Raw genomic sequence first — 18,441 nt, forward strand, 5'->3', positions numbered from 1 at the left:
ACAAGATGTTTCTGTACACTCTAGAATACATTCTGCTGCTGCTGTCAGCAGTAACATAATCAATTAAGACAAGTTAGCAAGTTCTTTTAGCAAGCATTTTTCTGTTAGCAAGTTCAATTTTTCAAAATGCTTTCGGGTGCAAAAAAGGAAGAATATAGAGGAGTGCTGTATTTAACAGCCAATCAGAGGGCTCTATTTAACAGCCAATCAGAAGGCTCGATATTAACAGCCAATCAGAGGACTGTATTTAACAGCCAATCAGAGGGCTCTATTTAACAGCCAATCAGAGGGCTGTATTTAACAGCCAATCAGAGGGCTCTATTTAACAGCCAATCAGAGGGCTGTATTTAACAGCCAATCAGAGGGCTCTATTTAACAGCCAATCAGAAGGCTAGATGTTACAGCCAATCAGAGGGCTGTATTTAACAGCCAATCAGAGGGCTGTATTTAACAGCCAATCAGAAGGCTCGATATTACAGCCGTATTTAAACCACGGCTTTCCATCCACTCATCACCAGATCGTTTGTTGTCTTTTCATGTTACTCTCCCTCTTGGTCGCTTAGCAACGCTTAGTTCTTTGTAGATTCTCTTTGTCTAAGTATTTGTCTAACCGTGCTCTCTCTGTACTACAGGATCATTTCCCGGTTTCTGCCTGCCTGCCTACCTGCCCACCTGCCTATCCTACCTGTCTACCTGTCCTGCCTGCCCAGTCCGCCTACCTACCCTACCTGCCTGCCCTGCCTACCTGCCCAGTCTGCCTGTCAACTTGCCCTGCCTACCTGCCTGCCCTGTTTGCCATTCCACCCTGCTACTCCGTTTCCCCTATTCCCTCATTAAAACTCGATTATTTTATATATGTGTCCTGTCTATGTGTCCTGCGCTTGGGTTCCTTAGCTCTGACCATAACACCTTATATTTGTTGTTGACACTCAACATATAAAACGGCATGTAAACGTAAGATATATTGGCCTTGCTGCTATTATTTTCACTAATTGGCATACATAAGGTTGCATGTCACTACAAATGTGAATATGTTCAGTCAACTTACCTGGTAAAATAAGTTTGAGTCTGGCTAGGGCTTATCTGCAGAAATTGTAAAATGAGAAATTGTATTCTCTACACAAAACGATATATCACAGACAATAGGTTAGTCCATCAGACTAGTCAGTACAGATCAGCAACCAGAGGCCATGCAACACTGGAAGCGAGAAGGAATGTACTTGATCTCATCTGTCGTGATCTTCTGCACTAGCTGGTACCAACATTAGCTATGACAACTTGACAAGATAACATTGACTGTGTTTAGAATCATTCTTCAGAGTCTCCTAAAGCAGTGGTCCTCAAATGTTCTGCCAGGTGGGATGTGGGTTGAATTGTGTTCGTCGAACACATCCGCTTGGTAGGTCACATTGCAAAGATTGTGGGATCCCCTGTCCTAAGGCACTTTATAATGTGTTGAAGGTATTATATAATCTATAATCTATAAAAGTGATCTGTTGTTCAGTGCAAATTGGAAAGGCGCCTATAGAAAGTCTACACCCCCCTGCAAAATGCACATTATGTTGCCTCAGAGCCTGAAATTGATTAGAAATTCATGCATGGTTAGGAACTGAACTGTGAAAATGTGATTGTAATCTACCTATAAGGATATATGTACCATTAATTCAGTGATCACAGAACTCAAGACAATAAGTTTGAACTTTTATTGACATTTTTTGTTAACATGGTGATATTAGATACACAGTGAGTAACTGTTAAATGAAACTGAACATAAAAAGATACTTTGTTCCAATCTGTTGAGAAATAAGATGATTGATTTTTTGTAAATAAAGGCTTTAATAATATCTTAAGACACAAACATAAACAGTACAACCATGCTTATTTGATATAAGCATTTAAAATGCAAATATTGTGTGCCATTTGATAAGCTTCAAGGTAGAGAGAAAGAAAATACAAAATCTTCAAAATCCTCAAAAGCTTCGGTTTGTCTGTATATTTACATGAGCTGATATTTAATATCTGACTGTAAATTAAATGATTCTTTAAACAAATCCACAACAAAATTGTGCATTTTGCATGAAAATAACAGACACAAGTTTGGTATTTTCAACCCGAAAAAAATTATAAAGCATGTACAGGAGTTTATAAGAAACAAAAAATAATTCAATCTCTCTTAAAGCTATATCTGGTCAAATCTCCCTTGATCAGTTGTATCCTAAGAAATTCAATATATTGTAATTACTTTAAAAGTCTGGACTACCTTTGATATGTGTTATCCTATTATTCTTTTATGAAAAAGAACATTAGAAACAAAAGGCAACAACAGGCAAGTTAAAGGCTTACTGTTGTCTATAGCCACCAGCATATCCATAAAAGAGGCAAACTCAAGAGGACCTCTTGCCCTCCTAGAAGAGTATAAACTGCTTGAATAAATAAGACATAATGAAACGTGGATAGGCACGGTCCACCTTAGATTAGAAAAGTAATGTACATTTTGCCTTGATCATGTGTTCAAGAAACAATTTTAGGTGATTATGCTATTATTATGAATCCTTCAAGTCACCTTACATCTCCTCAAACATAACCATGCCTGATACAATACATGTTGTGGTTTACTGGTACTCGTGGACATGTTAGATCTGATTTTACATTTTTAGTAAATATATACACAGTTTTGCCTACTCGTTAGGTACACTCAAGCACTATGATTAAATCAATGTGCATATCAAGCTCACTTTGGAACAACTGTATGGAACTGCTCCCATGAAATGTCCTCATCATTTTCTAATGTGAACAATGTGATGAATGCGGTTTAATTTGATCGCTCCTCGAGTACAATGGGATCAAACTACCTGATAACCATACACAGTTAAACGGATGGTTCAGCCTTCTTTCACGATTAGGTGAACATTCATTTTACCTTGAGTTATCCACATTAGGCCACTAGTGAAAGCTAGAACCAGCCGTATCATGCCATAGTTCACATTCTGTTTCACTTCTGGCCTTCAGCAAATAAACAAGCCCTTGGAAAACATAAAAAAAATGCCAGACCAATCAGTCAACAAACTTACCAGTTTCCTGACATTGGAAGTAGAAGTGCATTGCAAAGTTCAGATGTTATATTAATTAACAACATAAGTAAAAGGATAGTTCAGTATTTTAACACCTTAACGTCAGATGGTTCCTTACCCTGAAAGTAGTCTATGGACCAGTAGAAACCCATGGTTCAGATATGTTTAAATAGCCACTACTAACTACAGCTAACTTTAGCCACCAACAACAACAAAAAAACAATGGCAGTGATGGGGTCAAGTAGACTAAGTTAAAAATGTGTGGCCAAAGTAACAAAGTGTTCATTTGAGTTGATGGCCATGCAGTTTTGAACTTGCCCCGAACTTGCCGTCTACTTGCCCCTATCACTCCCATTGTTTTTTGTTAGAGGCTATTTAAACAACTCTGACCCATGGGTTACAGTTTGTCCTGGCCCATGGACTATTTTCAGGGTAAGGATGTACAGGTTCTTCTCGGATATCATCACTGACATTACTATGACATTTTGGCATCCAATTCAGACAATACTATTCTCCTGTAGGCCTACAGGCATATTGTAGTATATTGAATATATATACAACAGTATATTGGAGAGGGCAGTGCTAAATGTTAGCCTGTTGCTGGTAGCCAAGTAGATAACAGATTAGAAGAGATTCTTTCACTTGTGGCCTTTGAGAACAACTCAGGATGAGATTCAATTTCACATAATCATGAAAATCTGCTAAATGTTTATTTTAAAGAGGGCTTTCCTGGAATAATTTCCATTTTTTGAACATTGTATTTACAATGCCCTGTACCTGGCATATTATCCACCATCGTTCAAGCTGCAAAAGAATAGAAAGTGGAGTTACACAGAGAATGTTCTTAAATCAAAATTACTTCACTCCTACAAGTTTTAGCATGTGCCACTTAAACTCTGAGAGGTTATTTTTATCAATCAGATTAGGAGAAGTAACTTAAATGTTGCATCAAGAGAATGTCAGTTGAACCAATAGAGATGAAGCTATAGATGATGAAGCTATAGACGACTCAATGTTACGGAAAACATCATTATTATTATTATTATTATATAAAATAAAAAGTATTATTAATATCTCACACATGTCAAGGGGACCCTTAGTAACTGTCAAACCTTGGCTCAAAAGTGTAGGATACTTCACTCAATACAATTTCCAGTGAATTAATAAATAAATAAATAAATATGTGCCACACAAGCCAATAGTTTCTAAAATGGAGGAAGACAATCAGTGAAGTATGGTACAGGAGCCCCCAGAAGACCCCCAACACCTCTCTCATCTCAGGGCTCTCTGGAGTCTGACGATCTACAAAAAGCCTTCCTTAAAGTGCAGCATGTAGTTTTGCTGCCCTCTTACATGGTATGTAAAGGCCAGTGTCTGCCACAACACCAGATTGTAGAAACTACCTTGTCTGGACCCGAAACAGTGCTCTCCAATGAATGTTCTTTTTCATGCGATCTCATTCCTTGATCACTACTGTTTTATCATAGCCATTTGGCACCATTTTAAGATCAATCTACATACTGGACCTTTATGTCTGCATTGTGTGGTATTTGAATCATTACAATCTGGCCACATCCACTGGAGTCTGCTCTGATACAGTGCCATGTCTCTCAAAGCTGCTCAAACACAGACCAGAACATGAAAGAAAAATGCAATGGCCAAGAAGGGGAACACCTTGAGGAACAATACCTGTTAAGTACAGTGTTCTCCTTGAAAAAAACAACTAACAGGCCACTGCACATTTTGCAACAAGGCACAACTTTGAGAAGTACCAGCAGAGGCATAAGGCGGATACTGACACAGCCAGAGTGGAGATGGCATGGTAGGGAGACATGTTGGAAGACCAGAGCAGATCAGGGTTGGACAACTGTAGTGTAGTGGGGTATATACATTTTACAATAACATCTAATATGATGAACATTCATGCTCTCAAATACACTGGTAAAGTGGAATGTCAATGGAGACACTCAAACAAACTGACATGAAAAAGCTTCTTCAATTGGCAACAAGGTATTTGCCAAGTTCTGAGAACATGAAAGCTCATACACTCATTCCAAGGCTCTACAGAAAATATAGAGATTAAACAGCAAACCCAGCAGTGTCTGACGCACTAGCCAAAAAGCAGAAAATGCAGACAAGTTTTAGACATTTTGTTTGGGTCTGTGCATTTGAATGGCCAGTGACTGCCATTCATTGGCCAGAATGACAGTGATGGAGTTCTGTTGGTTCATAAATGCGTAATTTATCGATTTGATTGTGTAATAGTTTATTTTCCTATTACATGAAAGGTGATGTTAATGTAGAATAAAATTGGTGTCCAAATATACATGTTTTGTTCAGACCAGAGCTCATTATTCACTCATTTAAAACAAGCATGAGTTGTAACATCTGTTCATCCATTATGACTACCTTACAACGGAGTGGACTATTTGAAGAGTGGCACCAATTACTTGAAATTACTAGTATAGCTAAAAAACTAGGATAGCATCTATTCAGTTCCAAAATTATAATCTAAACTAGCAGTATTTCTCAGATTGGCTACCCAGGCAAGCAAATGGTTGCCTGGCAACTTAGTCCATAGGTTTGCGTGAAGGAACTATTTAAGCCTCCAGAAGCGTTATTCAATAGAAAATGTACCCCTTCATTGGCATCACTCTTCTAATATACCACTCTGCCTTAGAAGTGAGTGGTGAAATAGAAGATACATCAGAGATACCAAAATGAATCGGAAAATGAGAAAACATAACTGTAAATCAGAATAATTTGCTGTACTGTATTCCCTCTTTATCTGTTCTTAGGTTGCCTCTCCTTTAAGTGTCTGGAGTGTGCATGGTAAATAATAAGTCCCTTTCAGAGTGCATGCTCACAGACATCAGATGATTAGGTTGCCAGAGCCTATTTTGATTAGGTTGGTCTTGTGTAGACATACCTCCAAATCACGTTGTTCTCACGCCTCTTTTAGAGGTCTGGAGAATTTTAGCCGATCTGGCTTGGATTGAACTGGACAGAGCGATGGGAGAATGTGCTTGCAATTTCATTGGATGTTACATTCCAAGAATGCTCCCCCCATGTGCGTCATCTTTTTTGTTATGTGCGTCGTCTTTTCCGACCGGGTAGGACTATTTTGCAGAGAGTTGTTGTCTATGCTAGCTTGCAACTTTGAAGAAAATGAAAGAAAACCTGAAGCAAAAACTTAATTCTGTTTTTTTGGAGCTCCGCCCAAGCAAGGTATTTGATTGGTTTGACGTGTTGCGAGGAGTCACTCATTTCAAATGTTTGTAGCTACTTTCTGCAAAGGATTTCCCCAGGCTTTCCAAACTAGGAAAGCCTGAGCTCAACAAGGTTAAGGTTAAGTCAATGCTAACTTATATAACTTATATGTAAACTTATAAATCCAAACATGAATTTGGAGGACTGAGGTATGATACAGATTACTGCCCATCGCATTCACCTGTTCACCATTAACAGTCAACTCCAGAGATTTATACAAAACAGGCCATTTCAACTCCTCTTACCAGCAATAACTAGATACAGTGTGTGTATGTATGTGTGTGTGTGTGTGTGTGTGTGTGTGTGTGTGTGTGTGTGTGTGTGTGTGTGTGTGTGTGTGTGTGTGTGTCGGTCGGTCGGTCGGTCGGTTGGTCAGTCAGTCTGTGTGTGCGTGTGAGAGATGAGAGTGAAGCACACACAACGGAGAAGAATCTTGAGTTCCCTACCAGAGCAATCTCACAATCTCTCAGACAGTGTGCCTCAGAATACTTCATCGACTTCAGCAAACCGTCTGGCAGCTATAGGGCTTCCCATTAACTAGAGAGCAGAAGACAGGGGCAAATTTTCTTTTCCCCAAAAGTCCCCGTCCTGTTACTTTGGTTTCCTGTTGGTTTCCATCTCTCCATAGTTCAGCAGTCCCCAAGACACAAATTGAACTAGTTAGCAAATTATAGTCCCATTACAAGGCTAGACGGGAACACTCAACTGGAATATAGCTAAGAAAGTGAATGCCAAGGACAATTGTGGTTGGTAATGATGTTTGAATCCTGAAACTAAGCCCCTCTTGAGTCAAAGTAAAACAAGCAGGGGAGCCTGACAGTGTAGAGGTTTTAGATATACAAAGAGATATATGAGATATAGAGAACAAGGGAGGAAAAAAGAGAGCGATATGGAGGAGAGGCTTCTTCAACAGCAGTTCATTAGGCCTGGTCAATGGTGTTGTTACGTGCTGAGCATTCTGAAACATCCTGTGTGCCTTTCTTCTTTATCGGCCATGTCGAAAGCAAAACAACAAAGCAAAGGCTGAGAAAAACAATTGGTAACAATTTCTCTAAATGCTAAATAGATGCATCCTAGAAGTCCAGAGTAGCAGTCTGTGTTGGGGCCGTGACAGCAGTGGCTCCTCCAGCAGGCTGACTAAGGTTAGTCCACCACTACAGGCAGGCGTGAGTCTGAAGACATTTGTCTTTGTGACGTATGAGAAAAAGTTCATCTGGATGATTCAATTGCTCCGGAACTGAAAAGAATAAATGATCCAAATAGAGATCCTTGGTAATTCTTTTCTATGGCCTTTCTACCTACATTTTTTGTTCAGGTTTTTGATCTTTTTTTTTTTTTCTTTTTTTTTTATATCTCGTTTGACTTGATAATAGTTGAAGTTCATGTACAAGCTGATGTTGGACTGAGACAAAGATTGCTGGTTCCTGGCTGTGAGGGATAGGCTCTGCACCCCTTTACTGTATTTCTCCCTCTGAGAGAAAGTTTCTGGCAGTCCTGTAGAGGTCCAGCATGTGTGACAACCCTCACTGAAACAGCCAGATAAGAGTGGAAAAAGAGTTGGAGTCAGCACAAAGCCGAGCATTCTCAATGGCTCTGCTCTGTTCTTACTCAATTAAAGCTCCTCAGTGTCCTTTGCGTCCTCATGCTAATCAACATACACATGTTTGCGATGTCAATTTAAGGGTTCCTGTTAGGGGTCCAAGGGGTGAAACATCCTGTCACCACGCCACCCCCTACCCCCACCCCCTTCTCACCAATGTTGATGTGAGACAGGCATGGGTCTCAGCTCTGGTGGCAGCCTGTCATACCCACTCCTGGACAGGGTGTTTGTAGTAGGTCACATTCTGCTGCACCCCTTTGTTTTTGAACTGGAAGATGGTGTAGACCAGGACCAGAATGCACAGCGACAGGATGCAAGGGATCACCACGGCGATGGCGTTGACGGTGCTGGGCACGTCATTGATGGTCACCATGATGTCCACGTCGTCCAGAGGACGATGGCGCCCATCCCTGTTCCTCTCCATGTCTGACTGGTCGCAGCCCATCCAGTCCTTGAGGATGGACTTGGGGTAACCCGACTCAACAGTCAACTTCTGGTTGTCAAACTTCCAGTAGTCCTTGCCTTTGTAGAAGTAGGTATAAACTGAAAAAAGAAGAAAGAGAAAGAGACAGAGAATGTAAGAATAGACTGCTATCTGACCTAAATAGGTTTCCTAACCTAACAAATCAAAAAAACATTTATCTGAAAGCAACTTGTACTTAGGAGCCAACGTAGCCGAATTCAGTTAGAAGTTTCAAACAGCTCCCTAATAATGATATAACCCCCCTTAATGGACTTGCCGTGTCGGACGTTAGCATGATTCGAAGAGTCAGCCACCAGGGACAGAAAGGCGAAAATTGGTAACAACATGTATTTCTAGACACTCCGTTTTAGAACGTGCTTTTCGAGATCGAAACAGCTTATTCAATATTTCTTTCAAGGGATCTAATTCCCTGATCACTACTGATTTAACATAGTCATTACAACCATTAGAAAGCTTTTAGAAAGCTTGAATGTTACAAATTGCACCTTTCAGAAGAATTCTTAATTCTGTTATAATCCTATAAATACAATTGATATACTGTATTCTCCAAACCACAGTTCTGTAAATACACTGATCCAGCCTGAGTGGTGGTTGTTTTTGAGAGGTGATTCTATGATCTATACTGTACATACAATATCACCCTGGTGTTGTGTTTTACACAACACCTTGGAGATGAGGTTCACTGACTGTGATGAACAGATGTCACCTCAGCACACCGCGGGAGCACGGCTATCCAAACCCTGGAGCTCTGAGCTCTCTGGTTGATTAAGTGCTCGCATCTGCTGCCCCAACAACCACGGCGCCTCCAGATTCCGTCAAGAAAATGCAGAGCTCTGGGCTAGCAGGCCGTGTCACTGGGCCGATCTCCACCTCTCATGTCCTTATGTTCTCCAGTCAGTCCTCTGTGAGACGGAGTTCAGGAGGTCATGACATGATGATAGAGATAGTCTCGTGGGTGGTGGGGGGGGGGGGGGGGGGGGTGTGTGGCAGCATTTTGCTGTAGCAGCAGAAACAAGCACCGGGCTAAGGCCCTGACAGCATTAACCCTGTCTGTGACCTCCTTGGAAATGTGGCTCCCGCCCTTATACCGCCGTGCTCCCCGCATTAACTGTTGTCGCAGACATCTGCAGTTGAATGACAACCCTCTGAGCAGGATAGACTAGACAGCAGACAGGCTCTCTCAGACACACTGGCGCTGGGGCTATTCATAATTAACTTCAGCTAGTTTTGTTCACTTGTTATGAATGTGAGTCAATACCAGGGGAGGGTAGCGGAGGTAGAAATAGGAGGCATTCTCATTGTAATGCATGGAATGGAATGAGGAATGGTATGGAACATGTGTGATTTCTCCTTCTCCGATTTCTGCCTCCACCAGCCTCCCCTAGTCAATACTAATGAATGACCAAGGCTGTCAATCTGTCAGCACACACAGTATCGTTGCTGTATTCAGCTACTGTAAATCTTTCAATTATATTAATCTGATGTGCCTACTATACTAATTATCCTATACACAGGGATACCTGTCTTAGTAGGTCAATTGTATGAGGTCAGTATTCATCATAACTTCAGTCAAAATATAATTTTGTTGTTGTATTGTTGTTGAAGTTGTTGTATAACTTATTAGTCCAATGTTGATAAAAGCTGCAGCCACAGCCTGAGATAGATACTCACATCCCTCCCTGCTCACAAAGGCTCCTTGTGGGGCCTCAGGGATGCCCTTCCACACAGTGATGGGTTTGGGGTAGCCAGGGTCGGCTGTACGCTTCTCCTCGTTGAAACGCCAGTACTGGTCTCCTTTGAAGAAGTAGGTTTTGCCCACAGGTTCCCAGCGCAGAGCTGTGTCGATGCCATCTCTGGGTAGGAAGTTGCCCAGCTCCACCAGGCTGTGGGGGTAGCCGGGCTCTGCTGTCACCTCCTTGAACACCCAGTACTTATCACCTGATGGGACAGAAACACACCCAGTACTTATCACTTGATGGGACAGAAACACACCCAGTACTTATCACCTGACGGGACAACCAGAAAAACACTATCTAATACACACATTGGCAACACGCAACATAGTTATTGATACCTGTGCAATAACACTGTCATTACTCTAGTAACAATGTGGTATTAACTAGGGTGACATAACCACGACTGTGAGGAGATTCATATTATTACAAATGGTATGTTTATTTCTGCGTAATAACACTGTGGTGATTCTAGTCTACAGTTGGTCTTTATTACAAGGGCTTGTTTTCACTGATGTCTCAGAAATAGTTGAGTATTACCTTAGGTACAGCAAACAGTATTGATGATGATGACGATGATAAAGCACATGGAGTTTTTATAGGCTCATTTGCGAGGATGTAACTACAAGGCATTCTCACTCACTAGGCAGCAGTGACAGAGCAGCTCAGTGTTTAGGGAGCTCAGAGCTATTAATATCTGTTCCTGCTTCGTATCACTGCTGGACGTGGCAGGCGACTCAGTCTCATCCCCAGTCAGGAGACAAACTACTCCATTGATTCAGCCATGATTCGACAGGCTGGGGAAGGGAAACCACCTTTCATCCAGATAGGAGAGATGGGAGTTTCACACATGGGTTTGATTACTCAACTCTGTTTGGCTCGAGTAGCAGCAAACACTCCCAAACAATGCAATTCTTTATTAGTGGAGTGCTTTCTCTATGTTCGAGGCTGGGGAAATTTAAGCAATGTTCAAGGGGTTTAGAATGATGGGGAAACGATGAGGATTTTTCTCTTTAGTTTGGAGATGTGTGAACATGAACTAAAGTGAACATGAACTTACAATAACTCTGACTTGTTGGTAAAGTTTTCCCTGCTGAAGGCTCTGAACCATGGGGAAAGAGTACTTCAAAAAGAAGAAGTTTCAAATACCCTTAAAGAAAACAAATTTGCCATCTGATCTCTCGTAAGCAGCATCGATGCGGGGAGGCAGACCCTTCCAGAACTGTTCAATCTGCATTGGGTAACCCTCCTGCACCTTGTTATTCCTCAGGCGCCAGAACCAACGGTCCTAAAACAGAGAGAAACAATTATTAAGAGGTGCAGAAGGAAAGAAAGATGAGTAGAGGATAGACGAGAGAGAAGATGAGGAGAGGATAAGAGAAAAGAAAGAAGAGGCGAAAAGAAAAAGAAGAAGAGAAGGAAAGGAAGACGCCACTCAGGCAAGAAGAAGGAGAGGAGATAAGAGGAGCAGAGAGATGAGAAAGCACATCAATCCCAGCTCATTACCATTTGGCTCCAACAAATCTAGGACACGGCTGTGCAGCTCCCCACTGACTGCTACCCACACGCAGATCTCCACACTCATACACTGAAACATCCACTAACGCTACACAGGGCTCCTGAAACATGGAAACTACAATAGAATCATTTATGAACTAAGTAAATATGTGCATTTATGTAATACTCTATCAACCTGTCATTTGATATTTCATAATTCAGTAATATTTTGTAATTCAACTATAATAATTACCAGTGATGCATGATACATACATCCAAAATGTAATTTTTGGAATATGGTTTCCAAAATGTGAGGTAACATTCCTATTCCAAACAGACTACACTGTTCATCATCATCATGATAGAGCCACCTTGGGGGGGGGCGACATCTTCTGTCATGTGGGATGACTTGGGAGAAATAGCCAAAACACCCCCCTCACAACATTTTAGACCCCCACTCATAGCAACTTGTGGTTCAAGCTCAAATCGTTTCCCATTAACAAAAGAAGTGTGACAATTTATCTAACCACTGGAGAAATTATCCCACTCCTCCCCTAGAACAGTACAGTTCTTCATCCAATATGCTGTAATAGAAATAAGGCCACGCTCATAAACAAAAAAAAATCATCCTTCCTAATCTTGAACGGCACCAGCTGCCACTGGTACCAAACCATTTAACATCTGAATCTAACTCTTCAATGTCAGTACCAAACCATTTAACACCAGAACCTAACCACTCAACAGGAGAGTGGGTCAGTACAGCTACTTTCACAAACAACTTGCAACAAACTGAGACATTCAGACACTCAGAGGAAAATTGTAGTTCAATTATCATGACATGTTTTAATGTAGCCTCCATTCGCACCTTAAACACGAACATCTCTCGTCTGAAGAACGCCACCGTGTTGAAGTTGCCATCGCAGATGTTGGGTTTGCCGTTGCCTGGTGATGAGGGCCTGTCACCTGACGGTGGGCGTGGTGGGCGGGACTGGCGGTCGTGTTTCCTCTCTGAGGTAGAGTGGGTTCGGCGGGCGGGCAGGGTGGGCAGCGGCCGAGTGGGTTCCATCATGGCTGTAGGAATACCTGCAAACACGCATGTTCAGGAGAACATACCCATAAAAGGGCCAATCTAGGATTCAAACAATAATAAAACAATGGATGTACCAATCGCAGATTGCCCCTTTAACTGTGTTATATTTAACAATTCAACAGTTTATTTGACTCATGCACCATTGAATATAGGCTGTTTACTCACTGAACTTTGTTTGCTACTTGTCTTATCTTAACTAGGTCCACTCTAAATCTTCTAACAGACAGTATATCATATGTCTTCTAACAGGCAACTAACCATACTGTATTTTCTAACAGGCAACTAACCATACTGTATTTTCTAACAGACAACTAACCATAAATCTTCTGGATTCCCTGCAGGTCATCCAGGGGCAGTTTGAAGTTGTGCGTCTCCATGTACTGGTAGAAGGGAGCCATGATGGCACTAGGGTCGTTGGAGTGCTCCAATCCAAGGGCGTGACCAAGCTCGTGCACTGCCACCAAGAACAGGTCATTTCCTGCAATTCAACAACACAATGTCACAATAAAAACTGATAAACTGATATATCAGAATCTGATATACAGTGCCCTTCGTAAGTAATGGGACAGTGAAGCATTGTTTTTTTTTGGCTCTACACTCCAAAAGTTTGTATTTGAAATCAAACAATTACTATGAGGTTAAAGTTAAAGATTCTCAGCTTTTATTTGATGGTATTTGTGCATGTATTGGTTTCACCATTCAGAAATTACTCCCTATTTCAGGGTACTCAAAATGATGAGACAATTCGCTTGATAGGTGTTTCTAGTTCATCATCAATTGCGCAGTCATCAGAGAGCTCTCAATGTCTAATATTGATTCTAGGCTTTGCATTTGCCTTTGGAGTTTACTATTGGTGGACCAAAGAGATATCAATAAAAGTCAAGGTAGCCATTATGAGGCTGAAATATCAGAAAAAATCTATCAGAAACATAGGCAAAACCTTAAACCTACCAAAATCAACAGTTTGGAACATCATTAAAAGGAAAGAAAGCACTGGTGAGCTCAGAAATCACAAAAAAAGAAGACTTCACCAGCAGAACTACAGAGGCTACACTGCAAGGTACAAACCATTTGTTAGCCACACAAACAGGATGGCCGGGTTACGTTTTCTAAAAAGTACCTAAAAGAGCATGCAGAGTTCCGGAAAAAGGTCTTGTGGACAGATGAGACAAAGATTAACATGTACCACAGCAAGACTAAAGTGTGGAGAAAAAAGAAACTGCCCAATATCAACAGCATACCACCTGATCTGTGAAATATGGGGGAGGGGGTGTTATGGCTTGGGCATGTATGGCTTCCACTGGAACTGGCTCACTTGTCTTCATTGATGATGTAACTACTGATGCCAGCAGCAGGATGTATTCTGAAGTGTACAGAAACATCTTAAAATAATCTCACCTCTCCATTGATATTATGGGGGTGCAGGAAGTAAACAGTGGGGACAGCAAGTTGTTTACATGTTTACAACACGATTGGCACAATATTAAAATGGAGTTAGCTGAATATGTTTTTCGATGCCATCATCATTTCTCAGGTGAGCAGTGTGCATCAAATTCCCTGTTTGCAAAAAAGATTTGTAAAATCCCTGGGCTGAAATCCCTGCCTCCACCTACTCAACTCCTCTCTATTTGTCGATAGAATTGGTGGCGCTGGTCAAATTCAGCAGATGCATCCGCCTCCCAGCGCCACTTCAGGGTACACCGTCAGACTCCCATTTAAATGGAGAGTGTGACTAAGTGAGACTATAAAGTGGGAACAACTTCAATTCTGCCTACATCTTTTTCAGTTTGACATCCCCTGGAAGAAAAATGGCTGTGAGCTTTGTGGAATGTCTTGAGGTGTTAAAGCTGTGATGTCATCAGTTTAGATGTAATAAGATGAATGATGGTTGGTGGTCTCCTTATCAACAGCTCCTAATTTAAAGTCTGTGGTTTTTAGGGTGATATAAAAGGCAGAGGTCAGGGAAAAGCTCTCAGTCTTTCCTGTGTCCTGTTGTGAGGTTCTCATCATGTTGTGAGTAGCATTGTTTTGGGATGACCGGTGGTCATCTCTCTATCTCTCTCTCTACTCTCTCTATTAGAATGTAACATTTTTCTATGAAGTATTTGCTTTGTAATAGATGTATAAGTATACAGTATTATTAAAGCCTAATTTGATTCATTCTATTCAACCATTATTGCACTAAATAAACACAGACTCAACAATTCTTTGCACATAGTGACAATTACATTGGAATCAGATTATCAATATTAGATATGCTTTTCTATTAACAAAATATAGCCAAACGTCTCTGCCAAACATTCCTGTGGAAACTGATATCATTATAAATGCTCTACAACTATACTACGTAACAGAGTTGACTGGACCCTCTAGCACTAAGCCATGCATCAACATGGTGATGAGCCTTGGCATCAATACAGTACACAGAGTCAACATATCCCTAAAATGAGGAAAAAATATCTACTGAGTTACCCTTCGGGAAGGATTTATTTAGCACATCAGTAAAGTGTTGCTTCATTCTGTGTGTGTGTGGGTGGGTGAGTGGGTGGGTGTGTGTGAAGTGTGCAAGCATGTGTGTGTGTGCGCGCTTCACAAAGATAACACTTCAAAGGCACATATGCGACCAGTATTTAATGCTAAACTAGTCCACAGGACAACTCTCCTGAGGACACTCCACTAATAAGATGGAATGTTTTTTTCACACACGTTTCAGTGGATAAAAGCTGCACCTTATTGAGGCAGATGAATCATCCTTGTGTAAATAGATCCAAATGATAATGTATGATGCTTATTAACACCCCCCATTCAGAGCGGAAGTTGGTATTACTGTTTCATCACCATGGTAATTGGTTTGAGTCTGTTTGAACCTAATTATTCTCCATAATTATCTTTTATTTCATTGGTTGGTCCTATTGTGATTTTGCCATTGGCCAGTCTAAAGTGGAATATGAGTCTCTGGTCAATGCAAGTTTAATTGTCCTCTTTCTGTTACAATGTGTTTTTCTCCTCTCCTCCCATTCTCTTTCTCTATGTCCATGCAACATTGGAGCAACAAGCAAAATGTACTGGACAGTACATACAGTTATAGTACCATCTGCCATGTCTTTATGTTGTAGGAACTCCCCTTGGACATGCTTTGTCTGATTTTGCCCTTAGTCTCTCTCTCTCTCTCTCTCGCTCTCTCTCTCTCTCTCTCTCTCTCTCTCTCTCTCTCTCTCTCTCTCTCACACACACACACACACACACACACACACACACACACACACACACACACACACACACACACACACACACACACACACACACACTTGGCTTTTGCAGGCTGCTCACTCAGCACGAAGTGTTTTGGCTGATTGAGGGCTCATCAGTATTCAACTATTGATTATTGGATCCTGATAGGCATTTCTCTGCAGCAGCTTCTGAGCATGAGAACCTACCGCCATGTGAAGACCTAAGAACTCATCCAAACAAGAGGGCACCACTGATATTCATGTAAATAGAGAACACCTGATCAAAACAATACATGCTTTGAAAGCACTGCTCGGGTCTTATACACGACACTGTACTGAAAACTAAAACACATGACCCCTCTAAGCCCAGTACTGTACTGGTAACTATGGTAACTCACCGTCATGGTTGGCGTTGCCTAGCGTCCAGGGCTCGTCCGAGTCGAAGTGCGTGTCTCCTCCGATCCCTGGGCCTGGGAAGTAGGCGTGCGCCAGGAAACCTCCCTCGCCATCGAAAGGTGAGCTGTCACCATGGAAACCAGAGGCGAAGAAGATCATGATGTCGGCCTCCTTGCCTTCGTTCTTGATGTCAGAATACGCCACCTCCTGGAAATGGAGTGGCGTCACCGTCTGCCACACGTCAAACGCCTGCCTGATGGCCCGCTGTGTGTCTTTTTCTCCCACCTTAGGAGTGAAGTTGTGTATGCTGCAAGAGACAGAGAGAGGAGGAAGGGTGAAGTTGTATTGCTGCAGGACAGGGCAGAAAAAACAGGGGGAAATTGTTTGGCTACAAGAAACAGAGAAGTTAAAGAGGTGATGTCCAGTGGACAGGACAAAGTAAAGTGGCTCAAAATACACTCACAGAACACTTTATTAGGAACAGCTGTACACCTTCTCATGGTGGAAGTGGTGTGTGGAGAATGTTTTCTTGGCACACTTTGGGCCCATGAATACCAATCATCGTTTGAATGCTACAGCCGATTTGAGTATTGTTGCTGACCATGTGCATCCCTTCATGGCCACAATTGACCCATCTTCTAATGGCTACTTCCAGCATGATAATGCATCATGTCACAAAGCAAAAGTCGTCTCAAACAGGTTTCATGAACATGACAATTCAGAGTTCAGTGTTCTTCAGTGGCCTTCCCAGTCACCGGATCTGAATCCAATAGAACACCTTTGGGATGTGGTAGAATGGGAGATTCACAGCTTGAAAGTGCACCTGAAAAATCTGCAGAAATTGCTTGATGCAATCATGTCATCATGGACCATTATCTCAAAGGAATGTTTCCAACATCTTGTGGAATCAATGCCACAAATAATTGAGGCTGTTTTGAGAATAAGGGGAGGCCCTACCCAGTATTAGTATAGAGTTCCTAATAAAGTGCTCAGTGACTGTATATAGTAGCTTTATTAGAGAACTGAGCAATAACTGTCCATGCAATTTGTCTGTGCACCTTCCACTGTGATGGAGTGAAACAGTTGTTACAGAGCCCATAAAGAGACTATAACACCCAATGTCACATAATTTACATCATTTTCACTGTGTACACAGTTACAGTGTAAAATCAATAACAAACAAACTCGTAAACAATCTCTATGGCAAGACGTCATTCATTCACCAATGTCAGTGCCGTCGGAGAGAAAGCGTGTGACATAGGAACGGACAGAAGTGTTAGAGTAGGGGTTAGGGTAAGGGTTAGGGTTGGTGCATAGTTAGTTGAAATTTTGACAGTACATCTACAAACCATCTATTTGGGACTATCCAAATAAAGTGTTACCTCGAAGTTCTGGGTAGTTTGTTGCAGTAGAGAGCTTTGTGCATGTGTTGTTGTGTATTACTACTGAATAGTGTGAATGAATATCATAATATGAATTAGTCAGTGAGCGACACAGGCGGGAATGAGGATCAAGATAGCAGAACATCTACAAACACAAGCTTGTTCCATTGTGTCAATGCCATCACAAAAAAGCAGTGACCAGTGATTTCCTATTGTTTGCACTATAAACCCTGCGATGAAAGCGATGGTTTAAAGCTCCCCCTCCAATAGACTGGACTTCAACATACCTGAGATCTAGCATCTAACAAGTCAGGGTAAGATTAATTTTCACCTATTTATGAAAATAAACTGAACCACCCCTTTAATAGAGCATGCATATCACATGTGCACATGATGCCTCGTCTGCTATGTAATTGTTAATCTGCATAAATGGTGTGAAATGTGACAAATGCCAACTAAGCCAAATGACCTATGGCAACTACCGGCAGATGGGTGTTTGTAATACAGCATAGTTGGCAAGCCAAGACAGTAGCCACTAACACTAGGCAACATTGTGTAATGTGACAGATTCCATTTAGAGTCTGCATTCATAATAGGACAAACAAAAAAAAACTCAGAGGGAATTCCAGTTTCTCTAATAACGTGAATGCGACAAATTCAAACTTTGAGTCTGCATTCTTTATAAATT

General features: G+C 41.4%; 1 protein-coding gene across 2 annotated transcripts in view; it reads right to left on the reverse strand.

The window, feature by feature from the left end:
• Positions 1 to 8,143: 8,143 nt before the first annotated feature.
• Positions 8,144 to 18,441, reverse strand: part of mmp24 (matrix metallopeptidase 24) — a gene marked incomplete at both ends in the record, with an annotated part of 184,028 nt that continues 173,730 nt past the window's right edge. For both annotated transcript variants that reach the window (XM_083668017.1, XM_083668016.1), the window contains 6 exons: positions 8,144 to 8,484; positions 10,097 to 10,363; positions 11,308 to 11,446; positions 12,521 to 12,738; positions 13,062 to 13,223; positions 16,374 to 16,678. In XM_083668017.1, coding sequence (XP_083524143.1) covers positions 8,144 to 8,484; positions 10,097 to 10,363; positions 11,308 to 11,446; positions 12,521 to 12,738; positions 13,062 to 13,223; positions 16,374 to 16,678 — 1,432 coding nt within the window. The remainder of the gene's footprint in view (positions 8,485 to 10,096; positions 10,364 to 11,307; positions 11,447 to 12,520; positions 12,739 to 13,061; positions 13,224 to 16,373; positions 16,679 to 18,441) is intronic.

The sequence above is a fragment of the Argentina silus genome (assembly GCF_951799395.1).
Source record: "Argentina silus genome assembly, chromosome: 4".
In the NCBI taxonomy this organism is placed as follows: Eukaryota; Metazoa; Chordata; class Actinopteri; order Argentiniformes; family Argentinidae; genus Argentina; species Argentina silus.